Raw genomic sequence first — 23,795 nt, 5'->3', positions numbered from 1 at the left:
TGTCGTTCTGCTCAGGGAAAAGATGGCTACTGAAGTGGGGACTTGGGGAACTGGTAAAAGGCAGCCATTATCCCTGAAACCTGGGATCAGGTAGACAACAACCTCTTGCACAAGAGATAACTTGCATCCTGACAAATGGGTGCCAGACAGGTAGTCAACCTGTGGACAATAGCAAACCATCAGGAATGGATTACGGTAGGTTCTTGGTGAGGACAAACCAGGAACTTGTAAATACTTCTATTGTCTTACTTGTGAGGTGGAGGTCAAGGGAAGGATGGGGGCAAACCTGATGCTCAGGTTTCCGTCACCAGACCCTCCCAATTTGTGATGTATTTGTGATGTATGCATGACGTAATTTTAGGGGTGTTGTGGGTATCTTTGTAAAACTGATAAAAGTGGGAGCCGTCCTTTGTTCTGGGCTTCTTCTTGCTTCTCCCATGGGGTGGGTGGAAGTCCTGTTGCAACAGTCCTTTAAAATAAAGAGCAGGCCTACTGGCTGCTGTTTTGCTCCTATATTTCTGGCTGGTGTCTTTGTTGGGTAATCCAAGTGAGCCCAAGGATTTTGCTGTAACACGGCTTTGAGAACTGATAGCTAAAAGTCACCCAGGAGCTTCTGGCCCTACAAAGTTCTGTTTGTGGGCTCCTTTGTGACTAGATCATTTTAAGAGGAGGAACCATTTGTTACTCATTTGTAACATGTGTGGTTTTGATGGATTGCTAGCCTAGGGCTTGTCAATCAGAAGGTCAGCGGTTTGAATCCCTGCGACAGGGTGAGCTCCCGTTGCTCGGTCCCTGCTCCTGGCAACCTAGCAGTTAAATAGGTAACACTCCGGTGGGAAGGGAAACAGCATTTACATGCACTGCTCTGGTTTGCCAGAAGCAGCTTAGTCATGCTGGCCACATGACCTGGAAGCTGTACGCCGGCTCCCTTGGGCAGTAAAGCGAGATGAGCACCACAACACCAGAGTCATCCGCGACTGGACTTAACGGTCGGGGGTCCCTTTACCTTTTTACCAAAGTAGAAGTACGCAACATGAGGATGGAAGGAATCGTTGCGGCTAAGTAGTGTGGCGTAAGAGAACCAGTCAGAAAACAATGTGACTCTTCCTTAGTGGAGCTTTTATGAGAACATTGCTGGACACACAGGAGAGGCTGTTTGCTTCCTTGCGAACTTCACACGCCACAATAAACAATTTCTTCCCCATTGTCGAGGGAGCATCAAGCTAGAACGTATAATGCATTAATTGAACAGTAATGGGGTAGTTCAGCTTTTGATTTAAGTTTAACACTTCAGTAACTGGGGAAGGAAGAGCTTAACGGCAAACCTGGTGCCCTGGTGCCATAGGCAATTTGAAAAATTGGACCAGGTGACTGGTTCCTGGTTGCTGTGTAGAAGATAAGAAGCAGATTTCTCTGGCTTTCCATGTTTCCCTCTGTGTGTATGACCTGGGCATTTCCTCTTTTCATCCCCTCTGCAATTACTAACTGCATTCTCCCAGGGATTCTCAGAGCAATGTGGTAGAACCTCTTTTCGTGTTACGTCTCAGCTCTGGAATCTAGGAAGCAGTGGTAATGATGTGTCAGCATGCGCAAAGGGGGGAGAGGTGGTCAGAATGCGCCCAGAAGAACAGGATTCTTCTTACTGGCAGAATCAGGTCACGTTCTCTCCCTCCCCCTCCCCCCCACCTTCCCAATTTAGCATTTAGAATATCTGGCAGACACCCAACTTTTGCAAACATACTTCACTTCTGCTTACTGAGGTCTAGCGCAGTTATCAACTTAGAATTACAGACATTTGCAATCTGTTTTTTTAAATGTGTGCTTTCATTTTTCTTCTTTTTTCTCCCCTCCCTCCCCCCCCCAAATGTTTAGTGGGAAGAAATTGGCGAGGTGGATGAGAATTACGCGCCGATCCACACATATCAAGTGTGTAGAGTCATGGAACAGAGTCAGAACAACTGGCTTCTGACAAGCTGGATCTCCAACAAGGGAGCCTCTCGAATCTTCATTGAACTGAAATTCACCCTTAGGGACTGTAACAGCCTTCCTGGAGGTCTTGGGACTTGCAAAGAGACTTTTAATATGTATTATTTTGAATCGGATGACGAAGACGGAAGGAACGTAAAAGAAAACCAGTACATCAAGATTGATACCATTGCGGCAGATGAGAGCTTCACGGAGCTAGACCTTGGAGATAGAGTCATGAAGCTGAACACAGAGGTGAGAGATGTCGGGCCTCTGACCAAAAAGGGATTTTACCTTGCTTTCCAGGATGTGGGCGCCTGCATTGCGCTGGTGTCTGTGAGGGTGTACTATAAGAAGTGCCCTGTGGTCGTCCGGAACTTGGCCATCTTCCCCGACACCATCACCGGAGCGGATTCTTCTCAGCTTCTGGAAGTCTTGGGGTCGTGTGTGAACCACTCGGTGACAGACGAACCCCCAAGGATGCACTGCAGCGCTGAAGGGGAATGGCTGGTGCCGATTGGGAAATGCATGTGCAAGGCAGGCTATGAAGAGAAGAACAACACTTGTCAGGGTAAGGATATAATGTTGGGAATAGTTTGGCTGGTGTAACTGGATGATAAGCTCCGAATGCTATTACATATGCAGATCCTTTATATAATGTCAGAGTGAATAGATACATACATGTGTTTTTATTTCACACATGCACATAGCAACATAGATGGAACTCTTGCAGTACATCAACACCCTACCTTTTTGGATGCGGGGGGCACTGTAGTCTAAACCACTGAGCCTCTTGGACTTGCCGATCAGAAGGTTGGCGGTTCAAATCCCCGCGATGGGGTGAGCTCCTGTTGCTCTGACCCAGCTCCTGCCAACCTAGCAGTTCGAAAGCACGCCGGTGCAAGTAGATAAATAGGTACCGCTGCGGCAGGAAGGTAAACGGCGTTTCCATGCACTTTGGTTTCCATTACGGTGTTCCATACGTGGTTTAGTCCTGCTGGCCACATGACCCGGAAAGCTGTCTGTGGACAAACGCTGGCTCCCTCGGCCTGAAAGCGAGATGAGCGCCGCAACCCCGTAGTCACCTTTGACTGGACTTGACTTTCCAGGGGTCCTTTACCTTTTTAGCTTTACCTTCTCGGTGAAGGATCTTCATGCACTCAGCCATAAATTGTCACTTGACAAGGAACTGAGCAATGTGCACGCGTGCCAGAATTAGCCCTTAGTCGTCAAACTCTGAATTTTGCAATGTGAGGGTTCACACCGAGCCTCCTTAGAAGAGCTTCAGATGAGTAGGCAAGTGACATTGTTACTCTGCTTTTCTTAGATGGCTGTAAGCAGATGGCTGTGGCTGCATTTGAGTAGATGTCCATGGTTGTGTTAAGCTAGAAACAAATGTAGATTTGCATGTGGCCATGGACAGAGTCACCCCTAAGGAAACAACTGGATTGCAAAGGTCCGGACACCTTGGTCTTGTTTTATGGGCTTTTGAGTACATCTATGTTTGCGGCAGCAGCCCATGGACAGAGTAAATCGTAATCTGGACCAAAACTGCACAGAAAGCAGACAAGGGCACCAAAGGATTGTTGTTATCTGTCTCTCAAGTTATAGCCTGCAATTTATGCTTAGTAAGTGGTTGCTTGTCGGCACCGATGAACTCCGGGTGAGTGGAGAAAGGAGTGCCTAGGTATAAAGGAAACCCATCCTTTCATTATATAAATACACTTTGTACAAAAGTCCACTATATTCTTACAAACACTCTTGCAGTCTTCCATGGCTACCTCTGACCATCCAGTGTTCCATCAGCTGCTGATAATAATACACTTTTTGCTGTTTTGCCATTTTGCTTTGACTCATTGTAAATATGGCTTTCGTCTGTCTTTGGCTATACTTGCCTATTGCCCTGGAGGTTGAGTTGCTTGTGCTGTATAGATGGCCGTCTGGCGTTGCTTTAGTTGCAGTGTAACAATTTTGTTTTTACACTAATTATTATTTATTGTCGGTTGTCCTGGAAATGTAATTGAAGGGCAGCATAAAATTGCTTGTATTTATAAATGAACAAATGGTTTTTTTTTTAATGACTAAGAAGCAACAGGGTCATTCAGGGAACTTGGTGAGTAGTGTTCTTTTAAATGTGTTAAGGATTTAGACCAAATAAGTTCCGTGTTGCATAAGATGGCCAGAAATTTTCTCCTGCCCACCCCCCCCACGAACATCTTGCCATGCAAATGGGGGTGGCAATGGGTGCTTCAAATCAGGTGCACAACTTTATGGAATCCAACAAGGAAATCTGTGAACAGAACTCTACCTTCATGTGTGGGCATGCATCACTTGTCAAATCGAATTGCAGGTTTTAATACATTTTTGCTGTTATTTTTTCTGGACTATTTATTTATTGATTAAATCAAGGCATAGGTAATTCTATGTGATTGCCAAGTTTGTTTGTTTTTATTTTAAAGAAATGAACCATAAATGAAAGGACAGCACTGTGTATGTCACCTGATTCTAAAAGTACTGGGGTATTCCTAATCTTTGACTATTCGATGAAAGGAACACCGGCTATATTTTACCACTTACAAAGCAAATTGGCAACAGTAGTAGCACATTTGACTGACTTTGCAAAATGATCGAGGATACTTTATCAAAAGTAAAGGAGGCTTCTCCACTATGCACTTGGAGAAGGTAGCACAGGTTTCAGCATTCAGGATAGCCGGACAACAGAATGTGACATGATGGGGCTAATTTCATTATAAGATCCGAGTGTAATGGGCAGAAGATCCATGCCTTATGTACATAATGAATAGAATCACTCGTTTTTAACTCTTTCCCCACATATGGTCCATTTATTGCATGCTGCCATGTAATGACCAGGGACAAATTGTTGCTGTTTAAAGAAAGCAGTGGCCAGATTCCTTTTTCTCGATAGCTCCAGAATTATTCAAAGAAGTGAAATTGCTACAAATGTTCACACTTTAAAAAGTCTGTACAAAGGACCCAGGGACACAGGTGGCGCTGTGGTCTAAACTACTGAGCTTCTTGGGCTTGCCGATCAGAAGGTCGGTGTTTCGAATCTGTGTGACAGGGTGAGCTCCTGTTGCTCTGTCCCAACTCCTGTCAACCTAGCAGTTTGAAAGCATGCCAGTGCAAGTAGATAAATAGGTACCGCTGTGGCGGGAAGGTAAATAGTGTTTCCGTGCGTTCTGGTTTCCATCACCTTGTCCCGTTGCGCCAGAAGTGGTTTACTCCTGCTGACCACATGTCCCGGAAAGGTGTCTCTGGACAAATGCCAGCTCCCTCAGCCTGAAAGCGAGTTGAGCGCCGCAACCCCATAGTCTCCTTTGACTGGACTTAACCATCCAGGAGTCCTTTACCTTTACCGTTACTTTTTACCTTACAAAGGACCCACAGTTGCTCTTGAGTACAAGAGAAGGAAACATGCTGTAGATGCTCTTAACTTGCCTGCAAGCGTAGCATTCCTTGATTTGTTTACTGCCATTTGAAATCTAACTTGCAGAAAGGCAAGCTGAATATTGAAACACATGCTTTCATTCTGGGGAGGGTTCTTTAATGCTCTTTTCCTGAGGGGAGAGAAAGATGTCAAGTTTCATGGCAATCTGCAAAATGTTATGTTGATGAAATAAATATTGATTAATCTGGCTAAATCCCCAAATTTATAATATTGGACCGCAATTTCCCAGTACAGTGCTCTGTAGAATTGATTTGGGATACTTGTTTTTTGTTTTATATATATATATATAGAGGCAGAGAGAGAGAGCATTTGGCTACTTGAAGCTGTATAGCTCAGACACTGCTTGAAGTGTCACTGAAACCGGCGATAGTTTCTCTAATGGAAGAAATGATTGCCTCAGACAGTTTTTGGTCATAACCCCACCTGCGGCTTTCTTCGTTACCATGCTTGATGTTTTGAATGGCTGAATTGGGAGTCCTGAAGCAACTTCATAGCCAATCTGGTATATTTTTATTTTTTTTAAAAAAAGAGAGAAGAATGAATACACTTGAGTTGAAATTCTGTGACTCTGAATAGTCCATTCATGTGAGCAACAGAAGGAAGATTGCACCCTAAGGTATAGTGGAAAAACAGGTCAGGTTTAGAGGATAAAACCCTCCAGCATGCTACATTAATTGTTCTACTGGGAGGTGATTGCGTAGCATGGAAATAAAGCATTGACGGAAAGGCTCTGAGCGTGGAAAGCGCTGCATTTGGAAACAGCGGAGCCAAAAGGGAACATTTCCCGCCGCAAATACCATGGGTGCGTTTTTTTCCAATGCAAACCAAAAATGGGCTGAGACGACAGCGTATTAGTTTCCTATAAATACCATGACCTAAAGTTCCTAATTAAATTTAATTAGAAACTTTCCACAGCATCTTTGCTGAATTGTTGATTGGGTGGAGCTGTGTATTATTTGCCTGCATATTTATAATTTGGCAATTCGTCCAAAACATTTTTAAAAGGTTTTGCTTTAAGTTTTCCTATGGAAACTGTGGCAAATGTACTTATGATATCAAACACTGCTAATTGACTGCTAACATTGTGTCCTCTTGCCACTCCCTTGGATGCTTGTTAAGGTGGAAAAGGTGGGAAAGCTTTACAAAGTTGCATATTGTCTCTTGGGCTGCAAGTGGCTATTGCAAATATGCTGTGGGCTAGTAGATTTTTAATGATTTGTTGGCAAATCTGGTTTTAGTTGCCTAGTGATCCTCAAGGCTCTCGTCAGTGCTTAGGTTTGTGAGCTGTTTTGAGTGGAGGAAACATCCCAAGTTGGTTCCTAGTCGCTTTCGCCACCTCATGTTTCCTCACTTACCCCCTTTGTACAACCCAAAATTGAACAAGGGCACGTAGACCTTGGAGTATACAGGCAAGCTGTCTTAGCACAGCCTCTCTGCCTTTGGGGGGGGGATGCAAATGAGCAGGAAAATTTGAGGCAATAGCCTCATTTGGGGAGGGGGGCATGTGTGCATTTGTGTATTTGTGTTTTTCCATTTTGTTATTTGCTCCTGCCTATCCTGTTGGACTGACAAGTCTTTCTGGAAGAAAGAGATTGGTGGAGCTTTGTTCTTACCAACGAGGGAAACCTGTGTGGGGTACAGCTGGAAAGCAAGTGGGGGCTTGCATTGCCATATCAAGTATGCAAACTTCCTTGCACATTCATAACAAAATAAGTAGACAACTTATTGGATAGCCAGGACACTAGGACTGTACACAAATGATTTTTTTTTTTTTGTATCAAGGAAAATTCAGTTGTGAGAGATTTTACCTGCAGTGAGGAATGGTAAAGCCAAAAAACAGATTTGCCACCTTAGTAAAAACTAATTTAGGGATGGAGAGCCTGTAGTGCCCCCCCCCCGCCCCCCAGTCTGGTTTTATTAGACTCAGTAATGTAAAAAAAGCATTTTTCTTCTGCAAAATTTGCTTTCCATACTCAAGCCTGAACATATTTCTGCTTCTGGTGTTGATAATTATGCATCTCTTTTGCCTAATGTTTCTCCTTATAGCAGCATTAACGGTAATTAAGATCCTCCCGACGTTTCACTCATAAGCAGTATTTCTTTATGTATTTTATGTTTGCATTTCTAGTTTATTATGCACAAAAGATCTTTTTATGTGCACATTGTCTGTGGAGAATTTTTTTTTTAAAAAAACTATTTAAGTGATATTGCCAGTACTTTATCCCCAATTGATTCACATCCACCAAAGGCAATCCGCCAAATGGGAAAATCCCTACCAGGCCCCTGTCCCAAAAACAGACTACCCACGATGACATAGCAAGGTCATAATGAACCCTAAATATAGGGAGGGTGGGCGGGTGATCTGATGCATGAGGCGAAAAGAAGCAGCCCAACGCAATGTGCAGCGGTAGATATAGGTCCCTCGGTTAATGCATGAACAAATCCCAATGGCCAGAATTACCCCAGCAACCGAGGGACCACCAATCGGGTTGTTGTGGCTGTCCAATCGCTCCCACCCACACAAGCAGTGAGGTCAGTCTTGACGAACTCACCTCTCAACACGTGCTCTCTGTGCGGAGGACACGATTTGTGACGCAACACCGCAAGGAGGCTTCTGCACTGCCGGCTGGTTGTGGTACATCTCTAGATAAGAGCAGGGATGTTTTTCTCTGTGGTCTACTACTGTGTGTGCTTGACTTTGTAAGTCTGAACTGCATGGATAAGTTGCACGGAGAATTGTAGAGCCATGAGCTGGGAGCTCATTATAGGCAGGAATGTAGCAAAACAAACTTCTGCTTTTCTGGGGATACTGTAGGTCTGTACAGTCCTCTCATCTCTTTACACGTCTCCACCCCCATCGTTCTGCCTGGACACTGAGGTCCAGCGCCAAGGGCCTTCTGGCGGTTCCCTCGCTATGGGAAGCCAAGTTACAGGGAACCAGGCAGAGGGCCTTCTTGGTAGTGGCACCCGCCCTGTGGAACGCCCTCCCACCAGAGGTCAAAGAGAACAACAATTACCAGACCTTTAGAAGGCATCTCAAGGCAGCCCTGTTTAGGGAAGCTTTTAATGTTTTATGGATTTCTGTATTTTAATATTTTGTTGGAAGCTGCCCAGAATGGCTGGGGCAACCCGGCCAGATGGGCGGGGTATAAATAATAAATTGTTGTTGTTGTTGTTGTTGTTGTTGTTGTTGTTGTTGTTGTTTTTGTTTTTGTTGTTGTTGTTATTTTCGGACAAGACCTTCCCTGTCTTTTAGCTCATGACTGGACTGCATTATTATTATTATTATTTGCTTCCATGCTGGTTTTTAGGAGTGTTCTCCCCCTCAGCCCCCCTTCATTATTTTCCGACTCTCGCTGATTGAGCATGATTTCATATGTCAAAACTCGTGTGCTAAACTGGGTTTGATTGTCTTACATACTTGCTCTGAAAGAGGCCAGTCCGATTTCCGAGCATACTGCTGCCCATACGAATGAAGCATTGCGGCATTTGCCACTTGTTCTCGCCTGGTGGCAGCCCAGTCTTCCTCCGACAGAGCCAGTGGCAAGGAAATTGGACGTGGTTAATGGACAGTGATCCATAATGGGTCACATCAGTGCATTCGTATAGCTGCTCTTAATGTTTCAGAGGAATAAAATCCATACAAAAACCAAATCTACTTGCAAGTAAGACCCTTTATTGCAGAAATCAGCAATAAAGCCTTTTCTGTTGCAAGTGTCGTCTTACAAGTATAAATGCTTGCCAAAACTAACTAACTAACTGTCACAGAGGATGCGTTGCGACTACTCTAGAGTAACAACTCTCCAGACCTTTGCCTTTTCGTGCTTTTATTGAGTGCAGGCTATTTACAGTGCTAGAGCTATACAGGATACATCCTCTTAGTCTGACCCAGAACCCTGGAATGGCGCTTCCTGCGTTTTCTTCCAACAAAAGAGTCGGGGCACCCCAAATCTCCTCCCGCGTTTCCTCCTGCGTAATTCCGGAACTGGAGGGAAAAAGGGTCTCCTTTCCATGTTTTCCTTCTCCCCCTCTTCCCCCTCTCTCTCTTCCTGTCCCACGTGCAGCAGGGGCTCTCCTATGCTGCCAGAGCCCCGTCTCCTTCTTCCTCCTTCCTCACTGGACTCTTCCCCCTCCCCGCTGATGCTACTGCTGGTGGAAGAGCTGCTCCTCAAGATGGGGGGGCTCTCTGTACTCTTTCCCCCTCACACTAACCAACCAACCAACTAACTAACCAACCCCTCCTTGCACATAGAAAGTTAGCATGGTTGAGGAAAAGGTTCAGCCTTTCCTTTCCTCCTGAATGTATTTTTTCCCCCATTTGCATGAAGGTTTCTTTTGGAGCAACATAGAATTCCTGCCGGCAGCCTGAAGTGGTACAGTCCATTATTACAAGTCTGCTGCATGTATCAGTTGAGGTTCCAGAGGGTAGATGTGCTCATCATTGCAGCAGCAGCAGCAAAAAAATAATAATAATCTGCTGTGGACCAGCAGATTTATTGTGGTCCAAGCTTTTGCAGACAGGAATCCACTCCATCAGATTCAAGCTCACTTTAGTCCATGAAGCTTATGCCATAATAAACTTGCTAATGTTTAAAGTCCCACAAGACTCTTTATTGGTTCCTAAGTGAGGATATTTAAGGCTGCAGCAATGTTTGCTCACTCAAGTGCTAAGGAGTGCAGATGAATTCTCTGTGCAAGGCTTTTTCCACAAAGGGAGACAAGCTGTAGTCCCCGTGAGGCCTCATTTGTAGGGGTACCCACAATCATAGCATCTTAAATTTAAACCTGCTTTATTTACTACATTTTATTTATTCTCCCTTTCACTGTTATCTCTCAAAGTGGCTCCCATTAATACTAGTAATGAGCAAATAACTGCTTTGCAAGGTGGTTTTGTATTGTGAGACGTGTGGGAGGAAAATAATGAGATCCGTCTGACATATGTGTGGGATAATTAACAAAAGAACCAGCTGGACGCCTGGGTTCAAAACGCTGGGTTTTGCATACTCTCCAGCAGGAGAGAGACCCCAGCAAAGTTTAAAAGCAGTCACAAAGTTAAGCAGCCATATAGCATGGGAATATAGGCTGTCGGACCCCTTTTCATATCCCGTTTGGTTTGCTTACAGCGCTTGCCCTCTCTTCTCCTCTGGCAGTGAACAGTCCACATACTGTTAAGTAAGTTTAAAATGCTTTACTTACAAAATCCAAAGGACTGATTCATGCACTATTTTATGCTGCAGCATGGAAAACACCTTTAAAATGCCCTTGGGTACAAAATACAGAAAGTTAGCTTCAAGCATGCATTCTGAGCTTGGCATGTCCTTCCTGGTTTATCACATGGTGCTAAGAAAGAGAGAGAGAAAGGAGGAGGAGAAACTTCATTTCCTATGACCCGAGTCTAGGTCGGGCACCCCCAAACTTTGGCCCTCCAGATGTTTTGGACTACAATTCCCATCTTCCCCAACCACTGGTCCTGTTAGCTAGGGATCATTGGAGTTGTAGGCCAAAACATCTGGAGGACCGCAGTTTGGGGATGCCTGGTCTAGGTAAACATGATGGTGGTGGAAATAGCGCTACAACTCACTTGAGAATCTCAACTCACCTGTTGAAGTCTAATGATATAGGCCAGTTTTCAGATCCCCCCTCTCCAGCCCTGCAAGATTGGCTATTCATGTTCTCCGGAGTGTTTGATATGGGGCAAATGGCTAACAACAACAAGTTATTTATATGCCACACATCTGACTGGGTTGCCCCAGCCACTCTGGGTGGCTTCCAACACATTAAACAGAGTCAAACATCAAACATTAAACACTTCCCTACACAGGGCTGTCTTCAGATGTCTTCTGAAAGTCAGATAGCTTTTTAAAATATAAAAGAACCCTATTTTTATTCATGTTAAAGCCTGCTTACGAATTTAGGGAGTAATCGAATCAAGAGGATTTTCATCCTTGGCTTTCGTGAAACTGTTGCTGGATTGTGTTCAGATTAGTCAGGTTGCTCCAGAAAATATTGTTTTTTGCAAGGTTAATTGAGACCATAGGCAAAATGTGTCGCTTACCGCAGCAATTAATCTTGGATTCTGCTAGGCTTTAATCCGACACACATAGTTTTCACCCCCTGTAACAGACTTTTGATACATTTAATTCTGCTGAGCAATATTGATTACGCTGCTGTGCTGTGATACACCCTGTCAGGGATGGAGTGACTACTCTTGAGTAATGACCTTCCACATGCTTGTCTTTCAGATGTTTTTATTGGTGCACATTATTTACAGTGTAACGGACTGCTCATTTCATGTCTACCCGCTCGAGTCAGATTCCTGCACTACCCCCCTCCGTGTTCGGGACCAGCATAAAAGCCTCGGAACGGAGAAGCGCCTCCCTTTCCTCCTCCTCCTCAATTCCGGCGTCGGGGGGACGTGTCTTCTGTCTGACCTATTCCTGTCCACTTTTTCCACCTCCCTCTCTTCCTGCCTATGGAGCAGGGGCTCTTTGATGTTGCCAGAGCCCTGGCACTCCCTCTCCGTTTCCTGACTCCCCTCTTCAGACCCCTTGCTCTCATTACTGCTGGGAGATGGGCTGCTTCTGATGAGGGGGGAGGGTTCTCTATAATCCCCCCCTTACATCCCCCAAAATTTTACAGGACTTTCTTGGTATTCTCTTACTGGTGGTATTCTCTTACTGGAGATTATCTAAAAGCTCAACCACAGCGGCCACATCTGGATGATTAAATGTACAAGTTGCATATAGCCACACCAGGTTCTTTGCTCCTGCTTGCCTCTCTTGGGTGAGCAGGGAAGCCAGTCAGGAAGTTGCAGAAAGCCACAGTTTCTTGTTGCATCTGAGTCAGGACACTGGCGAATGGCTTCCAAACAACCAGGGCCATCTTACTTATAGGTGCTAGGGGTGTGGGGCACCCGAGTGCCGGGCTATCAGGGGTGCCAGACCAAGAGTCCGGGACCCAAGAGTTGAGTCCAGGGAAGAGCCCGCCTGTCGGTCGGAGTGCCGTGACGGGCTCTTCTGCTGCGGGTGGCTCTCCAGCCCAACCCCCTGCCCTCCTGCCCAGCGTTTGATGGCAGAGTCATCATCAAAGTCTTAAGGTGCCACGGCGCTGTAGGACCAAAGCGAGAGGGCGCTCTGGGTCCCCGGATGGGCTTTCGTGAGCCGCCCGCAGAGGCTTGCCGCTTGGGTGCCCGGCGGCCACCAGCCTTAACTTCTCTCCTTCCCTTTCTCTGCCTCCCAAATTTTAGATGCCTTGCTGGAGACGGAGGGCAACATGGGAGCAGGGAGGGCAACGCAGGCGACAAAGAAATTGGCTCAGTGGCGTTCCGGGCCATTTGATTTGATTTGGAACTCGCCAACACCCGGCAACCGACTGAGCTCTGGCCGCAGCAGCTCCGTCCAGAAGGCGCGGGGGGGCGATTTTTGTACCCCAGCGCCGCATATGCTTAAGACAGCCCTGCAAACAACAGAATAAAATTTGTCGTTGTGCTCCTTGGCACAGCCCCGTTCATGCAGTGATAGGACATGTGATCATTTCCCCTGGGATCACCCATAGGAGAATTATTGGGAAGAAGACGATCTAGTAATTACATGGGGGCAATGGCATGGAAGCAGTGGTGATAGGCTGGGGGAAACAATGGTGCTTAATTGGCATTTCCTCAAGTGTTGATTATAGGTGGAGGAGTAAGCAAATTGTATCTAAAGTATAATTATGCAAATGAGCTGGAATGGTTAGCCTGTTGATGCATTTAGTCGCTTGGAGTCGGCCTGATTCATGTGCCGTTTTGTTCTACCCTTTTAAGCTATTAAGAGAAATGAATGCCTAATAAGATTGGGGGGGGGGCAGGAAGGCCACTGTAATATCTGTATTTCAAATGTTTTTTCTCTACCTGAAGTTAGGGAAGGGGGGAAGGAACTCTTCACATGCTTTGAGCCATCCAACTCTGGGACATTCTGATCTGAAAGGGATCTTCCTTCGCAGGTTTAGCATTGCAGCGAGTATTGCACCACTCCCATGCAAAATACCGCATTTTTCCGTGTATAAGACTAGGTTTCCCCCCTAAAAATAATGCCAAAACTTTGGGGGTGTCTTATACACGGGGCCATCTCCCCCCATTTTCTTAAATCTGAGTCTCCCAAAATAGTCTTATGCATGGGGGCATCTTATAGACAGAAAAATACGGTATACAGTGGTACCTCGACTTACGAATTTAATCCATTCCGAACGGACCTTTTCATGAGTCAAAAAAATCGTAAGTCGAAGCCAATGGGGGGGGGGAATTAAAAAAATTCGTTCTATCAAAAAATTCGTAAGTTGAAAAAAATTCTATCTAAACCACATCCAAAATGGCGGATGGAACTCTGTTCGTAACTCGAAACATTCGCAAGACGAGTCATTTGTAAGTCGAGGTACCACTGTATATTTAGAGATGCCTTGCAGTATGCAAAAGGAGTTCGTCTTTCAAGGCCATGATCCCAGAAAAGAGGTGGATCCACACTGATTCAGACCCCTGGCCCATCAAGATCAGTTTGCTCTTCATCGGGGTAGCCCATATCATGCCCACCATGCATGGTTGGACTTCAACCGCCAGCAGCCCTTGGTTATATGAGAGGCCGACAACATTTGGAACTACCACATTGACTACCTTTGGTCTGTTCTGACAGCAGCTCTCCAGGGTTTTAGACCGGAAACTTCAACTAGCCTTACCTGGAGATTCTAGTGTTTGAACCAATGACTTTTTGGAGGGGTGGGGGTTTTTTGCATTCAAAGTACATGCTATACTCCTGAGCCATTGCCCTGTCCCAAACTCTGCTACGTAGAGTTCTAGGTTAATTCAGAACTCCTTAGGTGAGGCCTTTAATGATTCCTGATGACTCGTGGAGGTGTCATTTTTCAGGCACACTCTCTGGGCCCCAGTATGTTTTCTCCTATAAATGGCTGGGTTGGGAATGGGACTTCTTCCACCACGAGGGACCTCCTTGTAATCAATAATCCACGACTTTCAAAAATGAAGTAAGAACTGGTGTCCCCCCCGAAGAAGAAGAAGAAGAAGAGAAGGTGCTGCGACATTACAGAATTAGGACTGTACTTGGAAAAGCCCAAATTATGGGACGTGACCCTGTAGTATGGGAAATCCTATAGTCTCTGAATCCTCAGTCCCTGTGTTCAGTTATGTTTTCAGGGATTGGTGGGGTCACTGGGTAGTGTTTTCTGAAAATCTATAGGCGTTGGAGCCTTCAAATTGAAATCTATGTTTTAAGTTCTTGTTAAGGTATTGAGAGGTGCCCACATTGGAGACCTCGACTCTGAAAGTTACAAAATTGTGCAAAATTAACCACCTTCCATTAAACCAGCGTTTCTCAACCACTGTTCCGCGGCACACTAGTGTGCCGCGAGACGCTGGCTGGTTTGCCGCGACGTGCGGTGACTAGAAGGGCGATTTGCATTGTCACGTGCCTGGCAGCCGCCAATAGGCAGCGCTGACCCGCCGGAAAGCAATATTTCTCCTCCTCTTTCCCAAAGCTCAGTGCAAACGACTGGAGGGTGGTTTTAGACAAACTTAAAGAAGCTGGCTGGATGAGCTCAACCTGAAACTTGCTGAGCAAAGGATTGTGCTGGCAGAGAAATCAGCGGCTTGTGAAGCCTTATTACAGGAGATTGCAACCAACACAGCAATTGGCAAGTGTTTCTTCCAGTCATAATTATATAGTCAATATAGGGCGGCGCAGAGTTAAATTTTTTAACTTTTTTAATGGTGGTGTGCCTCATGATTTTTTTTCATGGAACAAGTGTGCCGTGGCCCAAAAAAGGTTGAGAAACACTGCATTAGACAGCAAATAAGTTTTTTTTTTTTTAATGTAGAGTTTACTGCTTCAATGTCATCCTATCAAGGGCCTTTAGTTTTTGTGTTGAGAACTCCAGAGAATAACATGCTGACGGTATTTTAGTGATTTTAATTATGATCCGGTAACGAGCATTTCTTGAACTCCATCTGGACTTTTCAAATGTACAAATTGTATTAATCTGGTGGAATAAGATTTTATCTGCATTAATGGCTCATTTGAAACCCCTTATGGATACTTAATCATGTTATATCTGTTGTTCACATTGTTTCTACAAAATGGAAGAAATGCTGTGTTCCAGGCAATGCCATTATTGGGGTACTGATGTTGCACCAGCTTCAGTTGATTCCCTTAGTGGTGCCTTTGAGCCTATTAACTATTAGTTGCTCGGGATCTATAGATGCAAACAGCCTTACCTGGAGATTACTCCAGCGCCCCCCCGCCCTGGTGGGCGGGCGCAGCGTGCAGCATGGCTTCCGCGCCCTCCTGCCAGCCCCGCGCCACCAAGACTACCCCTAGAGCCAGGCCTGCCTGGACATGCCAGGCTCTGAAGCTGGAATGCTCTGCAGGTAGGAGCTGAACCATTGAACAGTGGCCCTTCCCCTGAAAGAGCCTCGCCGGATGGATCTACCAGATATGGGAAGGGTAGGATGCCAACAAGGTTAAGCAGAGTGAAAAACTGGCATGGCATCACAGTTGAAAAGATACTGTGTACAGCAGGCTGAGTCTGCCTTAAAATGCACAGCTATCCAAAACAGGCATCCTATTAGAAGTAGTAGCTCTTAATGTTCATGCTCTGTATTTATCCTTCAGCAGTACTTGCGTTTTGATTGATGCAAATGCCAAGAACCTAGTCTTGCAAATATAAGAGGTTGAAAATGAAATCAAAATGTTCATGGCCTTGTTGCTCAACAGAGAGTTCATGGGCTCTCTCTCTCCTTCCTCTGATATGGAACTCAAGCAGAGACATTTTGAAATGCCAAGTTTCAGCTCAGATCCGAAAAAGTACCCCTCTCCTTTGGTGCCAAAGAAGCTTTCTGGCACTTTGGCACTGAATGGATTTCTAATGCAGTCACACACGACAGTACAGTATCGATAACTGTAAAATATTTCTGAAAGTTACTTTTTTCAGAGTTAGTCAATTTCTCTGTGTACATTGTTTCCACACAGCACCAAGTTCTAGTTCATTGCTTTCAATAAAAGATTTATTCTTGCAAAACATCCGTATTTCCACAACCTATTTTCACTTGGAATCCAATTTGCCCTTCTAAGGAATGAATTTACTTTGTCACAGAAAGAATATGGGAATTAGCCACCTTCAGAATTTCTCAATGTCATGATCAATGAATACGTGGGCAACTGTAGAGTTTTCGTCCACCAGAAATTATTGAATTCATCCTGAAATTCATAACGCATGGCAAGACTTTACCTATGGGCAGGCACCTTGCCTTGCAACAGAAGAGTAATGTGGGATATTCAGCATTCATTGCTGTTGTTGTTGTTTAGTTGTTTAGTCGTGTCCGACTCTTCGTGACCCCATGGACCAGAGCACGCCAGGCACTCCTGTCTTCCACTGCCTCCCACAGTTTGGTCAAAGTCATGTTGGTGGCTTCGAGAACGCTGTCCAACCATCTCGTCCTCTGTCGTCCCCTTCTCCTTGTGCCCTCCATCTTTCCCAATATCAGGGTCTTTTCCAGGGAGTCTTCTCTTCTCGTGAGGTGGCCAAAGTATTGGAGCCTCAGCTTCAGGATCTGTCCTTCCAGTGAGCACTCAGGGCTGATTTCCTTCAGAATGGATAGGTTTGATCTTCTTGCAGTCCATGGGACTCTCAAGAGTCTCCTCCAGCACCATAATTCAAAAGCATCAATTCTTCGGCGATCAGCCTTCTTGATGGTCCAGCTCTCACTTCCATACATCACTACTGGGAAAACCATAGCTTTAACTATACGGACCTTTGTAGGCAAGGTGATGTCTCTGCTTTTTAAGATGCTGTCTAGGTTTGTCATTGCTTTTCTCCCAAGAAGCAGGCGTCTTTTAATTTCGTGACTGCTGTCACCATCTGCAGTGATCAAGGAGCCCAAGAAAGTAAAATCGCTCACTGCCTCAATTTCTTCCCCTTCTATTTGCCAGGAGGTGATGGGACCAGTGGCCATGATCTTAGTTTTTTTTATGTTGAGCTTCAGACCATATTTTGCGCTCTCCTCTTTCGCCCTTATTAAAAGGTTCTTTAATTCCTCCTCACTTTCTGCTATCAAGGTTGTGTCATCAGCATATCTGAGGTTGTTGATATTTCTTCCGGCAATCTTAATTCTAGTTTGGGATTTACCCCCACCCCCCCCCCCGGTTCCATTACAACATGGTAAGAACAAGCCATTCATAGTGTCGCTTTTGTTCTTCTGGATGGTTGTATTCTGTTTACAGTCTGAAACAGAACAGCCACGCTGTATCAGATGGGCTTCCCGACCTGGAATGAAAAACACGTTAGACATTACAACGTTACAGCTTTTCAGTTCCACGATTCCGGTCCTATGCACCTCCAAGGAATCTCCACCTGACTGTTGGGTCAGTTCCTTCTGTGGTTTACACGTGGCGAACCAGTTCCATCTTCCACAAAGGTGTGCCTTCACCTCAGCACTAGAACAGCTGGTCACCATCTCTGCGCTGAAACTGTGCATCTCTGGCCTTGCTTCATGTTGCCTGTCGGAAATGCTGCAAATATTCCTGACATCTGGACTCACAGGACAACCTTTCCACTGCTTCGACCTCCGGAGTGCCACCTGCTGGTTGCAGTGATGATTGGGATGATGTCACAAGTCACTCCCCTCTTCTCCTTCCGTTCTGGAGAGTCCTCCTCCAGAACAGGAAACACTCCCCCTTGTGCTCTTTTCCTCCAAAAAAACTCTTCTGTGGAGCTTTCCGTTTCAGGAACACAACTTTGCATGGTCTGGGTTACTGTATCAGCCTCCCCCGGGGTGTAACTCTGCTGAGTCATTACCTCCCACTTCATGTGGGGGGCAGAGAGCAAAGTCCAGCCCTCTGCACTTCTCCGGCTTCCTAGATAGCCTGTTGCCATCTTAGAATGTCCAATTGTGTGACAGGTGAAATTCCTGCCAAGCACAAACTCTGGCTGTTGGTCTCTGGCACAGCATCAAACTGCTTTTACAGTTTCGGGAACAAAAGCACTGCTCCCCCACATTCCCAAACTCACAGGGAATGAATCTGAAGAATCCTATCTTCTTAAAGTGCATATCTGCTACTTCTACGCAGCTTCATCGACATGGGACGTATGCCCCCCCCATTCCACTCAGGCTTTAGGGGCATCGGGAAAAGTCCTCACTTCTGCAGCATGTGAATCAAGGCTACATTCTTAGCAAAGTCCTGCTGCACCAGGCCGCTTTGCCCTTCCCTCTATGTAATTTAGGGACTTGGGTTTTACCCCCTCCCAGTTCCCTCCACGTAAACTTAGGGAATAGGATCCATTCCCGCTCAATCTCTGTCCCAGAGATTATACGGAGTGAGGAACACTCAGAAGAAGACATATATCAAAGCTTCTCTGTGCAAGCTTCTTGGCAGCTGCACAAACATTCCAGCCTGCCTAATTTACTTTCGCTTTTAGGCAGCTCAGCTTACTCACTGTCTGTTTCCTTGCACCATTTTCTCTTCCGTCTCTGAAGAGGCTTGCTTCACGCTGCCGGTTCCAGGAGACCCCAAACCGGGACAAAATAGCCCCCGGTGCTTCCTCTGCTGGCACTAGGTCTGTGGCCCTGGGCCCATAACCTTCTGTTAGGATCTCCTACTCACAAGTAGGACCCTAGTAGAGACTGGCATGATTATTCTTAGTGACAAACGGTTCAGGCTGAGGAATGACATAACCATACTGGTCTTGCTGGGCTGATGAGCTACAGTATCTTTTCCTTGTTACCTAGGAGCCACTGTAGTACAACATAAAAAGGTAAAGGTAAAGGGCCCCTGACCATCAGGTCCAGTCGTGTCCGACTCTGGGGTTGCGGCGCTCATCTCGCTCTATAGGCCAAGGGAGCCGGCGTTTGTCCGCAGACAGCTTCCGGGTCATGTGGCCAGCATGACAAAGCTGCTTCTGGCGAACCAGAGCAGCGCACAGAAACGCCGTTTACCTTCCCGCCGGAGCGGTCCCTATTTATCTACTTGCACTTTGAAGTGCTTTCGAACTGCTAGGTTGGCAGGAGCTGGGACCGAACAATGGGAGCTCACCCCGTTGCAGGGATTCGAACCGCCGACCTTCTGATCAGCAAGCCCTAGACTCTGTAGTTTAACCCACAGCGCCACCTGGGTCCCATAGCACAACATATGTCTGCTTAATAACTCACGCTGCCTGAGAGGTACCCTGCGGTTGTAGAAGGTAAAGTCCTGGCCCCCTGCTGTCAGAGTTCGTGGCATCTTACAGTCTTCAGAGCCCCACACTTGATGTTCCACATCATGATTTTGCAGTACAACTGGACTGTATAAACAGTTGAAACAAAAGTGGTGCAATTTGCTGGCTATACGATGCTAGCTCTTTACTTCTGCTTCATTAGTAGGTTTGCTGTACTACAGATCCATCAGAAAAACTCCTTTGGGGGAAGGATTTTTTTTTTTGACAGTTTAATGGGTCCATTTTTTCCAGCTGAATCAGAACAAGCAACTGTCACCCAGTCAAGGAAAGACAGAGCTGGTTAATCTCCAGATCCAATGCAATTTATTTTTCTTATTAGTACTTTTTGACAGAGATGCTTAATAACAATTAATTGACTGTCATTTGTGTTGATTACCTGCACACATTGTCAGCTGTGGAGACCTGGTAGAGTGTTTGCTGTTTGACAGCACCAGGCAGACCATAGTAGAAGGGGCACAGAGACAGTTTTCATACTCAGAGATTCTACGGGACCCCCATGAAGTAGAACTGGAATATATATCAATATTTCAGTAAAAGGGAGATGATTTTTGTGTTAAGCTTTTTGTTTCACAATCAGGGTTTTCTGAAAGGATACTTGAAGCCCTACAATCTTCCACTCTTGGATGTTGGGCTGCACAGAAACAATTTTAATGGAGACCCTGCTGGAGGGGAAAACACACTCATTGATTTCTTTGGTCTCATGTACAATCTTCTCTCCTGGATGAAGCTTGTGGGTGGGCTGGGGTGTGTATCTTTCCAGGAGAAGATAGATTTGGAGTATTGACTGGCCCTTGTGTCAATCACAAGATCGTGTTACTCCTTTCTTTGGTCAATCTAAAAAAAGTTCAAAAAAAGTGTGTGTGTGTGTGTGTGTGTGTAAGTAAAGCATTATTGAAACATTTGATTAGGTAAGCATGGATGGTGGGGGTGGAACAGCCTGCCTGCCATCTAGGTGACCTTAGATGACCTTTCACCCTAGCCTCCCTTACAGGGTAGTTGGGTTGGGGTGGTGACAGGTAGCTTATTTTGAGAAAGGGTAGAATGCAAGTGATTTGGAAGCTGTGTGCCATTTGAAGACATCAGAGTTCACCCCACAACAGAAAACACACACACTTTCTCTTGTTCTGCAGGTACCGTATGTCTACACATAGCCTCAAGAACTGATCTATAACTGCAGGATTTTCTGTGATTGTACTACTTCAGTGTGTATATGTGTGCAATTGCACAATGACATAATCCTCCACTGAAAACAAGAAATACTCCACTTAGAAAAGTAGTGGCACTAAGGGATATATTTTTCCTTATTTGCAGTGAGGAAACTGTACCGTGTACTTTCTGTTGCCTGTGCAGATCAGTGGCTACAAGAGCCAGTTTTTGTGTTACAGAGAAGTGAGGAAAACAGGAGCCTGAGTAATTTGTTTGGAAGCTTCTGAATCTGCTTGGAATAGACAGGTGTTGCTACAGATGAGATTATTTTCCCCAATACTGGGAAAAGGCATCATTACCTGATTTTTCTGTTTGTGTGGATTGAATCCTTCACTACTCCAAGCTGGCTTCATGGGCTCCATGCCATCTCCCAACTGCCTCACTCCTTTCTTACTCCTCAAAACTCCCTGATTTAATTTATATGTAAGAATGACCCTCTGTGTTTGTGTCTAGAGCAGGGGTTCCCAACAAAATTTTCTCGAGGACCCCTCATCGAGCCGCTATTGTGACAAGGACCCCCATTAATTCCTAATCCTAAAATTAAAAAGTGAGAGCCAAATTAAGAGTATTTTTATATTTTATATTTATACGTTTTTTACAGTTACAACAGAGTACTCCATCAGTATACAGTTAGTTTTAATTTTCAGTTCTTAATGAGATGAGTTAAATCTGTCCTTTGAGTCCATTATTTCTGAAATATTAGGTTCCAAACTTGAAACTTTCACTCTGAAATCCGACCGCATGTCGAGCCGATTCCTATATTTGTTTTTCATGAAACACATGGAAGAAAATGCTTGCTCACACCGATATGTGGTTGCAAATGGAAGGATCTTTTTCATTGCCTTATCTCCAAATTTCTTGTAGTCCTTGCGGCATACAGCAGAACTACTGCCTCTATCTAATTCTAGTTTTGCGCTAGACTCTGCTCATGCAGGAAGCGGCCAAAACAAAAAATCTGTTATCATACGAAATATATTTAATATATTTTTTTATTCTAATAGGATCTTGAGGACCCCTCTGGCATAGCTCGCGGACCCCTGGGGGTCCCCGGACCACCTGTTGGGAACCACTGGTCTAGAGTAGTCCATGAGCAACAGGTGGGAAAAAGCTAGGAGGATCTTCCCTGGCATTGCTGTTTGCATAGCTTCTGTGCCATACTTGTACTCTCGTTTGAAAAACAAGGCTTTTTTGTTGGCAGTCTTGCCTAAATGCAATTGATATAGATACTGCATTCCTATGAGTTACGCAAAAACTTTCTTGTTTTAATCCTGAATCTATTCAAGAGATTGCTCTTGTTAGACTCTGAAATCCCTTATTGAAAAGTTTCTTTGGTTCTTTACTTGTACTTTATTATATTTTGTTCCCAAACACTGAGGTCTTATCCACACTTCCCTTTCTTCCGCACTTTAAAGCTTCATGTGCAAGCTCTCTTATTTTTGCTTTGGGGCTTTCTCAGCGAAAACTCGCTCTTTGCCGCTGAATTGGAGCAAACAGCAATCTGTGGAGAACTCGAATTGCTGTTTGTTGCACTTCAGTGGTAAAGATTGGGCTTTCCTGGGGAAAGTGGCGGGGCAAAAATAAAAAAAGAAAGAAAAGCGCCCGGACATGGACCAGGAAAGTGTGGCTCTTTGCCTAGAAAGCATGGGGAAAGAGTATGGATAAGCTCCGAGACTTGCATGGAATTTAAACGAATGAAATAAATCATAGCTGGTACATATGCTGTCACTTCCCACTTAACACTGTATATAGCAGAAGGCTGCCTAAAATGCTAAGAACAGATTTGTACATGAATGAGGCCATGAACGGCAGAAATGAACCCTCCACATTACTCACTATGTTTCTAATTATTCTCCAAGCAGAGACGCTTGACTATTCTAAATGCCAGCTCAATAGCTGTATCTTACATTGCATTTGTTGGCTGAAATTTTCAGGGACTCCGAGGAATCCTTCAGATGCTTGTGTGAATGAGAAGGAGTGACATTTGTCAGAAATGCTCCAGAATCTAGGAATTTTGAAAACCAAAACCCATTTGAAGTAGAAAAGTTGTTGCCCACTTCAGGCATTTGAGAGTAAAAAAGGAGTGAAGCACCCCAGTTCACTGTTCCAGTCACCAGGAGACCATGTATGTACAGTGGTGCCTCGCTAGATGAATTTAATTCGTTCTGTGAGTCAATTCGTTTTGCGAAAAATTCGTCTAGCGAATCCCATAGGAATGCATTGAATTTTTTTATTTTTATTTTTGCCCATAGGAACGCATTAATTGAATTGCAATGCATTCCTATGGGAAACCGCGATTCGCTAGACAATTTTTTCACAAAACGAATTCGTCTTGCGAGGCAACCTCCGCTCGAAAAATCTCTTCGTTAAGCGAAGAATTCGTCTTACAGGGCATTCGTCTAGTGAGGCACCACTGTACTAACATTCTGTGTCTGCCGAACTTGGCAAGTCCTCCACTTGGGCTGTTTTCTCTCCCCCCCCCACCAGATTTTAACAGCTTTCCTCCTAAAGATTCTGCAAATCTCTTGAGTCCCCCCAAGTCTGCTGACACCTCCCTCTTCTGCATGAGTGGTGTGGTTCTGGCTACACAAAGCACAAACGATCAAATCCTTGAGAACTGGTATTTGAGACTGGTGATGCTATACAGGAAAATGGGGCCCTGCAACAAACTGTTGCCATGTGGAGTTTTTCTGTTCATGATTCCACCCTTTCCACCCATCCCCCACCTGGTCCCCCAGTTTTCATCAACCAGCAGTCAATCAGCACCCCATGCCCTCTGAGCATGCTCATCTTAATTGTGGCATCAACTTCTTGGATTTTTGCACAGATTTTTATGGGAAACTGCCACTGCCAAATGTATCTGGAGATACTTTGTTGTTGTTGTTGTTGTTTAGTCATTATGTCG

The 23,795-nt window shown here is 45.1% G+C and overlaps 1 protein-coding gene across 2 annotated transcripts in view; it reads left to right on the top strand.

The window, feature by feature from the left end:
- EPHA5 (EPH receptor A5) overlaps positions 1-23,795 on the top strand; it is a 227,078-nt gene that overhangs the window by 53,206 nt on the left and 150,077 nt on the right. For both annotated transcript variants that reach the window (XM_060282232.2, XM_035135822.3), the window contains exon 3: positions 1,873-2,536. In XM_060282232.2, coding sequence (XP_060138215.2) covers positions 1,873-2,536 — 664 coding nt within the window. The remainder of the gene's footprint in view (positions 1-1,872; positions 2,537-23,795) is intronic.

The sequence above is a fragment of the Zootoca vivipara genome, chromosome 12 (genome assembly GCF_965207765.1).
Source record: "Zootoca vivipara chromosome 12, rZooViv2.hap1.1, whole genome shotgun sequence".
Lineage (NCBI taxonomy): Eukaryota > Metazoa > Chordata > Lepidosauria > Squamata > Lacertidae > Zootoca > Zootoca vivipara.
Note: the sequence above shows the minus strand (reverse complement) of the source record. Positions and strands in the feature narration are given on the sequence as shown.